The sequence below is a fragment of the Tuber melanosporum genome, assembly GCF_000151645.1.
Source record: "Tuber melanosporum whole genome shotgun sequence assembly, scaffold_118, strain Mel28".
NCBI lineage: Eukaryota > Fungi > Ascomycota > Pezizomycetes > Pezizales > Tuberaceae > Tuber > Tuber melanosporum.
The window spans coordinates 281,995-294,796 of record NW_003298775.1 but is presented as its reverse complement, the minus strand read 5'-3'; the positions used below and the strand labels follow the sequence as shown (position 1 = coordinate 294,796).

The 12,802-nt window shown below is 47.5% G+C and overlaps 1 protein-coding gene; it reads left to right on the top strand.

Moving 5' to 3' along the window:
• Window positions 1-3,743: 3,743 nt before the first annotated feature.
• GSTUM_00001786001 (uncharacterized protein) lies at window positions 3,744-12,464 on the top strand (the record flags this gene model as incomplete). XM_002835802.2 has 23 exons in its annotated part: window positions 3,744-3,830; window positions 3,902-3,972; window positions 4,029-4,146; window positions 4,205-4,304; window positions 4,372-4,545; window positions 4,590-4,788; window positions 4,970-5,088; window positions 5,216-5,372; window positions 5,429-5,549; window positions 5,604-5,929; window positions 5,987-6,654; window positions 6,717-6,904; window positions 7,047-7,534; window positions 7,586-7,909; window positions 8,987-9,493; window positions 9,566-9,928; window positions 9,987-10,109; window positions 10,163-10,333; window positions 10,395-10,536; window positions 10,595-10,698; window positions 10,770-11,510; window positions 11,578-12,096; window positions 12,148-12,464. The coding sequence occupies 21 exons, from the start codon at window positions 3,744-3,746 to the stop codon at window positions 10,849-10,851; spliced, it is 4,632 nt and encodes a 1,543-aa protein (XP_002835848.1). The 3' UTR covers window positions 10,852-11,510; window positions 11,578-12,096; window positions 12,148-12,464.
• Between the last annotated feature and the right edge of the window lie 338 nt (window positions 12,465-12,802).

Genomic DNA, 12,802 nt, shown 5'->3' with positions numbered 1-12,802 from the left:
TGATAGGGGTTGGGAGTAGAGTTGCGATCTTGTGGGAAGCGGTTGCTACTGTGTCGCACTACTTCTTTCCCCCCCCCTCGTACAGCACTGTACTCGTACTGTACCCTACTGTAGCATCCGCAAAGTTCCCATAGAGTCATACCTCAGGTACTGGTACCATCAACTCCCGCCCTCGATAGTGAGACAGGGATGACTCTGGCAACCGCAAATTCCATCCAAGATATTCACTTTTTTTTCTCCGGCAAATAAAGTTCTGCACTCTTCCAGTTGGGCGCTGCCAGGGCTTTGCGGTACATCGGGTCTTACATAGTCAGTATAAATTTATCCAACTAATATCATACCAATCTGACTTCTAGCAAAACACAACCACCATAGGCAACGAGAATTTTGCGGACGGACGCGAGTGTACTCGAGCAACTTACGAGTATAGTACGAGCACAAGACGAGGTCTAACCTAGCACCAACACCGTACTTGTACTCTAAGGTTAAGACCACTTGTTGCAGATAACAGGTACAAGTATCCGAACACACGAGATAAACATATGTATGGCTAATTGTCTGTGCGTATCGCTACACCCATACAGAATTCAGAGCGGAATGTTAGAGTACCCCCTTTTTTTATTATTTCTGCTTTAAACACTTTTTCTATTTCGGGCGCTATTGGCTGTCTATCCTCGCCTGCTCTTGCTCGGGTACTGTACTGGTTGCCTGTATCGAGTGATACGGGCAGCTCTTTTCACCGGCTACTCAATTCCCAATGACATGGAATCGTTTGTGGACACATACTGGGCGCCGGTACTGGCATCGCCGTTTACAATTTCCAGAGTCGGGTCCTCCCGAGTTCCGTATCCAGATACCTTATGAAGCTCTATCTCCTTATCCGGGAAGGGGGGGAGTCTGCGGAACATTTCCTACTTAAGAATTTATCCACCAAATGTGGGGTCGCGGCTTGGATTTTCGTCTTCGATAACGACACCGCCAGGTGGGGGCTATCTGCTGATATATGATCGATTTTTGCCGCCTAGGGCAATGTTCAAGCGCCTCTTGTCTCTCGGGGCTGGTAACATGCAGGTACCGGTGTTTGTGTGGAAATGTATCCCAACAACAACTTACTGGCACTTGAGCGCCCCTATCGCGCAGCTTTAATTGAATAAGGTTACAGGTGAGTTAGGTTTGGAAACAATAGAATATTTGAAAGTCCCGCCACACCCTTCTACGGGTGCTGCACAGTTCGGGTAAGTACGGTGAACTGCTCATCCTGTCCCAATGCAGGTTCTTGGTCCATGAGACATGCTTTACCCAGAGTTGTCTCAGCCTTGAGAGCAGAGGAAAGGTGGTGTACTGTACGCTAATTCCCCCTCAGCCAAAGAAATGCCTTCGCTTCATGTCTCTCTTTGATCCATACTGGCGAGGATCGGGAAAGAACAAAGTAAACAAGGAGTGGCTTTAATGATTGATCCGGAACCTTCAATGACTTGCGCTAGCGACTTGGCAACTGGACGTCAAGGACTCAAGAGTCGAGGCACCTCCACGGTTACTTGGAGAGTTTGTCATGAGTTTTTTAAACCGGAATCTCCACGAGCCAGGGCACCACTGCATGGCGAGCCAACTGTATAACGAGGATTCTCGTACAAATAATCCTTGTCCTATAGAGTCTGTATGGGCGTTCTTGTATCACAGTGCTCTCGCTTTCTTAGGGGCTACTTTGAGTCGGCAGTCGTACCGTATGGCATCCTGGGATTACTATCCGATATTTTCGCCTCTATTATATAAATGAGGGTAAGGGCAGTGAAAAGCGATGGCAGATGCAGCTTATTGTGGTGCGACACAAATAACCGAATGCCACAAGTCCAACAATCAAATTTTCCTGCCATACTTGTACGAGCACAAACATCTCTATGGTGTTCCACAGTACGAGTATGGCCATTTATCAAAATAGGTCAGGTGGGGGGGTGGGGTTTCACAACACAACAGACTACCGTATCGTACGTAGACTTGAGTAGTTACCCTAGTTGGGAGGCATCAATTGATATCATATTATTTCTTTGGTTGAAAGCAATCCCGGCAGAACTGATGTGGTTTTTTGAGAGTTTAGGGGAGACAGGTTGAAGCCCGCCACTCTGCCTTGTGGAGATAGGATCTAGGATTTATCTGCGGCACCAACTTGACGCGGTGAACTTGGGACCTGGGAAAAAAAAATCTCTTCAGATTCCTACAGTGTCGGCGCTCGCACTATACCTTAGGAAGCGGCAGAGCTAGGATGTTTTGCATTAGAGAGAATTGATCTCGTAGTGCGAGCACAATTGGGGTAACTTATATCAATGTTACTACAGCACGCGACTACTCACACCTGACCAGAAGTACCTCGAGGGCAGGGGATTAAAGGAATATATGGTGGAAAGTGCATATCTGAGCACCCATATACATAGTGCGCGGATACCCCCCCTTGTTTTCTGGTACTTCTGGACTAGGACAAGAAGATAAGCGTCTTTACTCTGGCTTGACTTTTATCTGCTTTTGAATAATAAAATCTCTGTCCGGGCACCCTGGCTGGGTCCGCCTTTTTGTGAAACTCTATTTGAACCGACATCCCATTGCAGGTTCTACAACGCTTATTTTCCAGCCACAGTACCGTTTCAGCACATATGTGTGCAGTACTGGTACTCTGATGGTGGAATCTCTTGCGGGGGCCGGGCAGGGGTAAATGGTGGGGGGGGTATGAGGTGCTGTACTCGTACTGTACCTGACAAGAAGAAGAAAAAGGAAGCTTTACTTTGGTTACTCAATTCGAGGACTCTTAGATAGAGCTCTTTAGGGTTGATAGCGTATCGTAAGCTGATGGGGATGTTTTTTAACCGGATGGATTTACGACCCCATATGCCTAGTTTTGGGCTACGTCTCTTAAACTTATCACTCGGGCTAAAAGTAATGGTGGGATCTGTCTACAGTATTCGCAGATCTGCGCTTGCTATCAGACCTCTATAGGTGCTACTCCATTACTCGTGCGGTACAAGGGGAGTGGTCCGATCTCTTGTGTGGACAATTCTGGCCTACCAACTCAAAAGGGGTGCCACAAAGATTGTTGGGTCTACAGAGCTTTCCTCCATTGGACGGTGAAGGCGGGCTGGGGTGAGTTTGCAGCACATAGTTGACCCTATTTTGGCGGTCCCGGAACTCCTGCTCGGAGTCAGTAACATGGGTGATGTGTGCGCTGCCAGACTTTTGGGTCGCACCGGGAAAGCACATAAGTTATTATGGATCCCCCTTCTTCACAGAAAATCTTTCCATATTTTGTTGCTCAATTAGCCTCTACTACTCCACGGCATTGAGAAGTGGATAATCGCGTGTCAGCTGCGCAACTTCGAAGGGTTCCAAGAGCCTTTTTTTCACTGAATTGGCCTCCGGATAGCATAGCTGTGCGGTAAAGCCAGGATGCCGTTTTTCCGCTGCGGCAGCCGTTCAATGGCAGCCGTATTTCCTGCGCTGTTTCTAGCGTTCGAAGTTTTATTGGCTTCACTATTTTTTGCCAATGTTGAAGCGTTGCATTCAACTGACACGATTACGAGTGGTGGAGATAATACTAGATCTGGTTACCAGCCGTAAGTACTCTGACTCCCTGGTTTTCACTTTGTTGTTGGTCAATTGCGGATTTTCAAGTGATCTGCAATGTATATGAATAACCCTGTAAATCTTTGGAGGATGTGAATCACTGACATATTTGGAATGTATCTAGAAATCATAACATGGACCCTTCCATAATAGCGTCGCCTCAGTTTGGGATAATATGGAGGAAGAAATTGCGAGGAAACTATAGAGGATGGACAGAGCAGGTAAGCAGATCACGATTCATGAGATAGGTGATTTCATTTCTATTTGATTGGGATTGTTAATAAATGGGAAGATATTTGCGCAAGCTCTGGTTTATACCCCCGATGATACACAATTCGTCTATGTCGCGTCCCAGATGAACATGTAAGGCCTAGCATGAAATAAGTTGGTCTTACGCACTCTTTAACCATCTGTATTAGGGTCTATAAGATTGACGCCAAAACTGGGGATATTTTGATCTCCAGGAACCTAGTAATTCCATTTCTGGTCTCCGAGCTAGATGATTGTAATGATATTAGTTTTGTTATTGGAAGCACAGTAAGGATTCCCGGAGTGCGGTGTTAGATTCCCAATCTAACCTCAAAGCAAATTTCAGGCTACGGGTGTTATTGACGACAAGACCAATACTTGGTATCTTACCACGAAGACATACCGCGATCAGAATGATGTCGAGAAGGGTAGGGCGAATGGACGCTGTATGTTCTTTCCCGGACTATATAGGCATATGCCTGGGAGATAAGTGACTGAACTGACACAAAATAGATCTCATTCACGCTTTGGATACCCGGACACTGGAGGAGAAGCCGGGCTATCCAGTTGATCTCGAAGGACTTATTGCTAGAAACAACCCAATCAGGATGTTCCAAGGGGGTATCCACCATCAACGCCCAGCATTGATGCAGAGTGGTCCATACATCTATGCGGGTTTCGCGAGCCGTATGCATAACCCAGACTCTCTATTGTGTTTACCAATTCCAGAGGCTCACCCAGTTCAACAGATTGCGTACAGTATAACTTTACCGGCTGGATCATTGGTTGGAATGGCCAAACGGGACAGATTGTGGAGAGGTTCGCTACTGAGGGTGGGCCCGAAGATAAAAAAGGTGGTGGTGTATGGATGAGCGGTGGTGGTCTTGCTCAAGACTCTCGTAGGTTCCTTTTGTGCAACTGTATGCTTGTGTGACTCGAGTATTCTGGCGCTCTGGGTTATTAATACTTTCACTGGGTACAAACTCTTTTTCGTTGAAATTTGGCTAATATTAATGCAGCTGGCCGTATGTTTTTTGCTACTGGGAACGGGTGAGTGCTTTTATCGCTGTTTCTCATGTTTTTGTGGGACAAAAGCTGACAGTTTTCATAGGTATGCTTCACAACTTAGCACAATTCCGGTCCCAGGGCGGCAGCCTCCCACAGCTCTGGAGGAGGCGGCTGTTCACGTGGCGATTAATTCCGATGGTACCCTCGACGTAATAGACTTTTGTATGTTTCACTTCCGGCTCTTGCGGTAATACTCACTAATCATATGTGTACCACTTACAGTCATGCCATGGGAAAAGGTAAAAACCTTTACTATGTCTCAGCTATCATATTTGGGGAATTAGACGAGCTAACATCCGTTTTCAGCAAGCTCTAGATGGCGCAGATAAAGATCTTGGAACTTCAGGTATTGCATTACTGGACCCTACAGTTTTTAGGACGCCGACAGTAGCACGGATTGGGTGTATTGCGGGGAAGTCGGGAAAACTGTATTTCTTGAACCTTGAGTTAGTCTTTTCCGATTCCAATTTTTCGGTGGTTGTACTAATTGGGGGTGTGACAGCGACCTCGGGGGCTACCAGATGGGCCCGAATAAAAAGGACGCTGTTCTTCAGACAACAGAATTGCTTAATTCAGTATTCGCAACTGCAGGGTCGTACCCCCTCGAGGGCGGCTATGTTTACGTATGATACCTCTGGGCTCGCGATTTCATTAGACCGCTGCTGACATGAGTATAGGTCAATGTTGTTCAACACCCTACTGTTGTGTTCAAGTTTAGTGTTGGACCAAATGGCGAACCAGTGTTCACACAGGTTGCGCAGTCTAATGAAAAGACAGCCTTTGTGCTTGGGGTTGGTCATGGCACATCGACATCTCTAAATGGGCAACCAGGGACGGGTTTGTATTGGGTCACAGATATCCAGGGTCTCAATCTCCGGATTTATAAGGCTGTTCCAGAGAATGGAGTACTGGTTCTCCTAAAGGGGTTAAACATCCCAGCCCAAATCAAGTTCAGTAGGCCTACCTTCGGGAATGGCAAAGCATATTTGACAACGAGTGATGGGTAAGTTGGATAACACCTGGCCGAACAAAGGATGGATGGATATGCTGATTAATGTAGAAATCTTGTTGCCGTGGGATCACCTGTGAACCCTCCGATGAATTGTTCATCGCCGATTGAGTTCGGCAATGCCACTATTGGGGGGGCTGGTGTGACCAAGACCCTTATCTGCAGAGCAAATATTGCCGTTTCAGTAACTGGAATTGGTCCTCGCATGGCTCAGTACTTCTCGGTTTCTGATCTCCCAAATTTCCCTTTGGCGCTGACAGCGGGCCAAACTGTTAGCTTCAAAACTACATTCAAGCCAACCGCGCCAGGCCCGCTCTCAGATGACATTTACGTCAATACTGCTAATTCAATTGCAAACTATGCTGACAATACACCCATTGCCGTACGCGGTGTCGCCACTTCCCTTACACCTGTTCTCTTTATTAGCCCTAACACTGTTTCTTTTGCTGGTATAATCACGGGGGAAAACCCTGATGGCTTTAACCGTGCGGTTATGATACAAAATCAAGGTGGTACAGAGCTAGTCATTACAGAGATAAAAGTGAGCAATACTGGGGAAGCAGGGCCCTTCTTGCCTCCGGGAACCACGGTCGCTGGGCCTTTCACATTTACAGGGTTACCGACAACCATTCCTCCAGAGTCTTCTGTAACTGCTAATATCAATTTCAAACCTACTACTGACGGGAACTTCGGAGCTTATGTGCAGTTCAAGACAAATGGTATGATATATCTCCGATCGGAAAATAGTGCTAAACGTGATATATGCTAATTTTTAAACTAGGGGGTACCAAGTTTCTGACTGTAGTGGCCACTGCCGGCAGCCACCCGAAGGCACTAATCGAATTCGAAAAGGTTGATGGATCTGGGTGGACTGCATATCAACCCGGTGTGCCTTTCAGCTTTGGCACTGTTTTCCAGCAGACTACCAGAACTCTGAGGATGAGGCTTACCAACTTCGGCAATGCGTCAGTATATTATACGGCTTTTCCCTAAGTTTTAGATACTGACAAGGTATAGGAACGCGAGTGTACTGCATGTTACAGTCTCCAAGCCGCCTATTGGTGCTGGTAAAGTCGTTGGGTGAGGCCACCTTATAGCAACCGCTTTATAGTTGAGGCACACTGACACTTTTAAAATTAGTGCACGCAACGGAATTGATCTGGGTGAAGGGACAGAGCTTGCGGCTGGGCAATCTGCCACCGCACAGCTATTCTGCTCTGTCCCCAAGTCTCAGGTTAATGTGGATGCATATGTCGCCAACTCGACTTGGACCATGAATACCAACGACCCCACAATGGGGAAACAGGACATTGTATTTGCTTGTGATGCTGTTTCAGAACAGCTTGGGCCATTGAAGGCAAATTCACAAGGGAGATATCGGTACATTGGCTGCTTCAAAGAGAATAATCCTGGACGGCAGCTCTCAAACCAGCTCTACGGCGCAGATGATAACGAGAACGGAAAATGCATGAGTGGGTGCGCTGGGGCTGCCCAGAATTTCATCTTTGCAGGGACCCAATACCACCGTGAGTGCTGGTGTGGCAATAAAATCCCCACTCAAAAGGTCGGTGAGGAAGATTGCAACTTTGACTGCTCAGGGTAAGGGTTAACTCAACTTCGCTCTTGGGTAATTTCTAAATTCTTGCGCAGAAACGGCACCCAGCTCTGTGGAGGCAATGGTTACTTTGGCGGTGGCTCGTACATTAGTTTATTCGCGGATTCGGATCGGCACAATCCCGGAGATCCTGTGTCTTCGACTACGACCACCGGAAGTCCGACTGGCTCACCAACGCCTACTCCTACGGGTGGCCCAATTGACAACCCCGGAAACTCCAACTTTAGTTTTGCTGGCTGCTACACAGAGGCTACTACTGGTAGGGCATTGTCAGTGCTTACCGGATCCGACACGATGACCGTTGATACCTGTCTTGGAATCTGCAACTCATATGAGTATGCCGGTCTCGAGTATGGAAGGTATGCGCCTGGATGAAACGAAAGCTCGAAAATTACTAAATTGTCTTAGGGAGTGTTGGTGTGGCAATACACTAGGAACAGGCGCTGTCATCACAGGTCTTACGCAATGCAGAATGCTTTGCCAAGGTACAAATTTCTCTAATATCCCTTTATTATGCATACTTTCTCACTTGAAGCTCTCAATTTAGGGAATCAATTTGAATACTGTGGAGCTGGAGGTAGATTGAGCTTATATACGAAAAAGAAGGCGGTAACAACAACCACAGTAACTAATTCTACAACCAGTTCGAGCGCTACGGGAAGTACAAGCTCAACTACCACTACCACTAGCACCTCGTCATCTCAATCTCCTAGCCCCACAGGTCCAGTTGACAATCCCGGCAATGCTGCCTATGGCTTCATCGGATGTTATACCGAGCCGCCGATAGGGAGAGCTTTAACTCTGTTGACTGGTTCTGATACTATGGATGTTAACACTTGCCTTGGTATATGTAGTGCTTATGAGTACGCTGGTCTTGAGTACGGAAGAGAGTGCTGGTGTGGGAATACGCTTGCGGTAGGAGCAGTTACGGTTGATGTTTCACAGTGCCGAATGACTTGTAAAGGCATGCTCATTCACTATTCCTCGTATGTCTGGGGAGTTTCTCATTGAGGATTTTATTTTTTTAGGGAATCCGCTTGAGTATTGCGGATCTGGGAACCGGCTGAGCTTGTATCAGAAGAAGGCAGTGCTTACCACAACAACGAACTCAGGAATAACGTCGAGCACTAGTTCCAGCAGCTCCAATGTAACTACTATCATGACGGGCACTAGTACTAGCACAAGCACCTCATCTTCAGCGTCCTGGACTCAAACCGGACCGATAGACAACCCCGGTAATGCTAACTATAGCCTTGTCGGGTGTTATACGGAGCCACCTACTGGGAGGGCATTGAGTGTTTTAACTGGCGCTGGTGATATGACAATTGACAAGTGTTTTGAAATTTGCAGTGCTTATACATGGGCTGGCGTCGAATATGGCAGGCATGTATTCCATCCGCCTGGGGTGACTGGTGTGCTAATAATATTTTTAATAGGGAATGTTGGTGCGGAAACACACTCGCAAGCGGTGCTGTCCCCGCTCCTCAAACAGAATGTCGCATGAAGTGTGCCGGAAATGCATTGGAATACTGTGGCGCTGGAAACAGATTGAGCCTGTACAAGAAAAAGGACTTGAACCCTTCATCCTCTTTGTCGGTTACAGGCTCTACGAGCTCTGCTTCGGGCACGGGCACCTCTGGATCTGGGAACACTACTGCAACCTCAACTTCGACTTCTGCGACTCCAACACCAACTGGGCCGACTATCAATCCCGGAAATACAAATTATACATACCTGGCGTGTTATACCGAGGCCACAACTGGACGGGCTCTTAGCGGTAAATCGCTAGCCTCAGATGACATGACTGTGCCCAAATGCCTTCAGGCTTGTGCGGGATTTAGATACGCTGGGCTGGAGTATCGCCGGGAGTGTTACTGTGGCAACACCTTCAATGCTGGCGCAGTTGTTGCACCAAGCACCCAATGTAGTTTGACTTGTATGGGGTATGTATTTAATTAGTAAGTTCTTCTATTGAGTGAGTTCCGGGGGGGGGGTTGAGACTGACATTGGTATAGTTGTGGTGGTGGGAGCAGATTAACGGTATACGAGAGGAGGAATGAGACGGTTTCTAGCACTAGCTCAAGTTCTACTAGCTCGCCAAGTGCTGGCTTGGGCGCTGTTGGGGCATTTGCTCAGATGTCTAGTGATTCGAATTCTACATCCACTAGCATATCCACTGCTTCTCAATCAGGCTCCACTTCAAGTACATCTAGCTCAACTACGCCCGCGAGCGTTACGGGGAGTTCCTCGATTTCATCGACCTCATCTGGGAATGCAACCCAGACCTCCTCGTCTTCAACATCGACATCAACGTCGACTTCAACAAGTGGTACCACTTCCGCGACACCAACAGCATGGTCTTATCTAGGATGCGCAAAGTAAGTACCACGTACTTGACTACCCTCCCGATAATGGGTGTATACTGACGTCTTCTAGCGAAACCGACCCTCGTGCTCTTAATGGTGGTCGGCTGACTTCCGAAAGTATGACGGTGACCAAGTGTCAGGCGTTCTGTATTGATCGGAATCTCACTCTTTCCGGACTTGAAGCTGGTAACGAGTAGGTACCCTGTTGGCGTCTAATGTGGGATAATCGGGTTTAACAATTCATAGATGTTACTGCGGAACGGCGCTACAAAGTCACTCGACATTAGGCTTCACAGGATGCAATACCGCTTGTTCTGGTAACTCGTCCGAGATCTGTGGTGGATCTGACAGACTCGGCGTCTACAACTACACCTTGATGAAACCCCCGGCGGTGGCCCACGTTGCAGCCGTTGAGACGTATGTCCTATTCGCCTCCTGATAGCTCCACGAATGCGGATACTGATATTGGGATTGACAGATACATTACCCAGGGATGTTACACGGACGATGCTCTTTCCGGCTTCTCCTTCACCAACAGTACTGGAATGACGGTTGAGTTCTGCGTAGGAGCATGCAGAGGAAGAAACAGCACCTATTCAGGTCTCGAATCCGGCGAACGGGTATGAAATGCGCCCATTATATCCGCGCGAAATATTTTGGCTAATTATTTTGCGACAGTGCCACTGTGGAACTACCCTAGCATCCTCTGCCTCAAGACTGTCCGATGCAGAATGCAATATACCCTGCACGGGTAATGTTCGCGAGTATTGTGGAGCAGTAAAGTAAGTACAGTATTATCAAGTCTTCGCTGCCGTTGCTGGACACGAACGCTTGAAACTAACCTACCCAATAGTAAGCTGAGCCTGTACATGAACCAGCCCTCGAATATCACGACCGCGGGACTTCCAAGTCTGGTAGATAATATTGCGGAATAGGGCGGGATTCCGCGGGAAAGTGGAGAGGGGAAGCGCGAGGGAACATGAGAAAACTCTAAGTGATAGTGTTTAATGACTCGATTATGGGACATGGGGAGTTTGCGTTACGCCGCATATTAATGTAATTTTTATTCTCATATACGATGAAGAAAGAGAGAAAGGAAGGAACGAATGAATCGATTAATAAATTCAAAGTTAGCTGCTCAATAAATTGGCAATGGTTCACTCAGCGCCGACGTCTCCTAATCGGGAAATCTTGTGTTATCGCAGTCTTGATCATGGGGCCTGCACTGGATTCTGAAAAGGGATCGAATATTGTGATTGGTGAGTGAACTGGGTAAGAATAATATGTGGCCTACCCTATTAGCATTACCGTAGTGTTCACAAGCATACATACGGAGCGGACCAATAGTGAACTAAATGAAATCTCTGTTCGGAGGGGGGGGGGTAACAATGGTAGGTAACGCATGGTTACTTGTAACTACAGTAACTTTGTCCGCCAGTCCACAAATGACATCCGGAAGAGACAGAAGGTATATATTATTAAATTAGAATGGATCCCAAGACCATCTCCTGTTCGCTGAAGGCATAACGTTCTAACAAAGCGAGGGGAAATAAGAAGTGAAGTCTCCGTAGTCTCCTGTGACGGGAGACAAATAGTACAGACTTCCCACTTCCAAGGTTTTATCTTTTTTTTTTTTTTTCATCGATAACATCGTGTCGAAGTACCTTCTGCAACCCTCTCAACACATCCAAGGTTACACGCGCATTGGGCAACCCTGCAGGAACTAACATACGGTACGCACAACGTAAGGCATGGCGCCCGATCCGAGGAAAAAACCCTTTTGGGTAAATCACGCACAGGCACTCGAGGCACGCAACCTCCTCCCGTACTGGTACTGTACAGTACGAGGGATCTTTGGAACGGGGAGCAAATGACGCTTTCTACAACATCTACGATACATGCATACATTCGCTATAACCGAACCCTACACTCCCGGTTTCAGAACACCGCAAGAGCATCCTGATATGCCGCCCTTGTCTGATTCCCCGCAGCCTCCACCACGTCCTGATCGTCGGGCGCGAGCTTCTCCACCAATGCCGTCCAAAAACCGTTATTGTCGCGAGATAACTGGAGTAACTGGTTCCTGACTTGCGTGGTTACTCCCAGCGCGGCAAACAGCGGTGCCTATTCCTAGTCAGAAACAATACCGGGAGGAATTGAGAAAAGAAAAAGAAAAAAAGGTACGATATTTACCTTAGCACTTAATTCTGCTAGCCCAATGATGTGCGTAGGCCCCAACGGGACAACCAACACTGTCAACTTAGAACTTTCTAAAGCCGAGTAAGTCGACATGACGATGTCTGCCGTGGCGAGGTTGAGGTCTGTGTTGAGTTTTCCGGCAGCGGCACTAATGGATAGTGCTTCCTCTCGGGTCCCGGTGAATGCTTCTACCTCTGCTTGGAGCACGGATTGGTCATGTATTATGGTATTGATTTTTGCGATGGTTGAGGTGTGGTCTCTGGGTTCGAGGGCCGGCGTGGGGAGGCGAAGGGAGGCCGTGAAGGGGGAGGAGGGGAGGAGGAGGAGGAGGAGGAGGAATAGGAGGGGGTTTGGGAAGTGCATTGTTTTTTCTTCCTCACGGGAGTTTGGGAAATTCGGGATTGTGGGGTGTAAGGGTGGTGGTGGTGTATCGAAGTGTGTGTATGATATGTGGATGAAGGAAAGAGGATGATCGATCACTGCATTTCCCTGCACCGTTCCCGCCTATTTAAGGTGAAATACATAGTAGCCAAGACTTGTCTACTGACTCTCCTATACCCTAACTCTCATACAGATAACTCCTGTACCTATGCCTACTAACACCGCTAACATGGGGCAATTGGTGGGTCTTAATACCTTTTAGATGTGGATACTCGCTCCAGGTTACCTTTCTTTCATCCTTGTGGA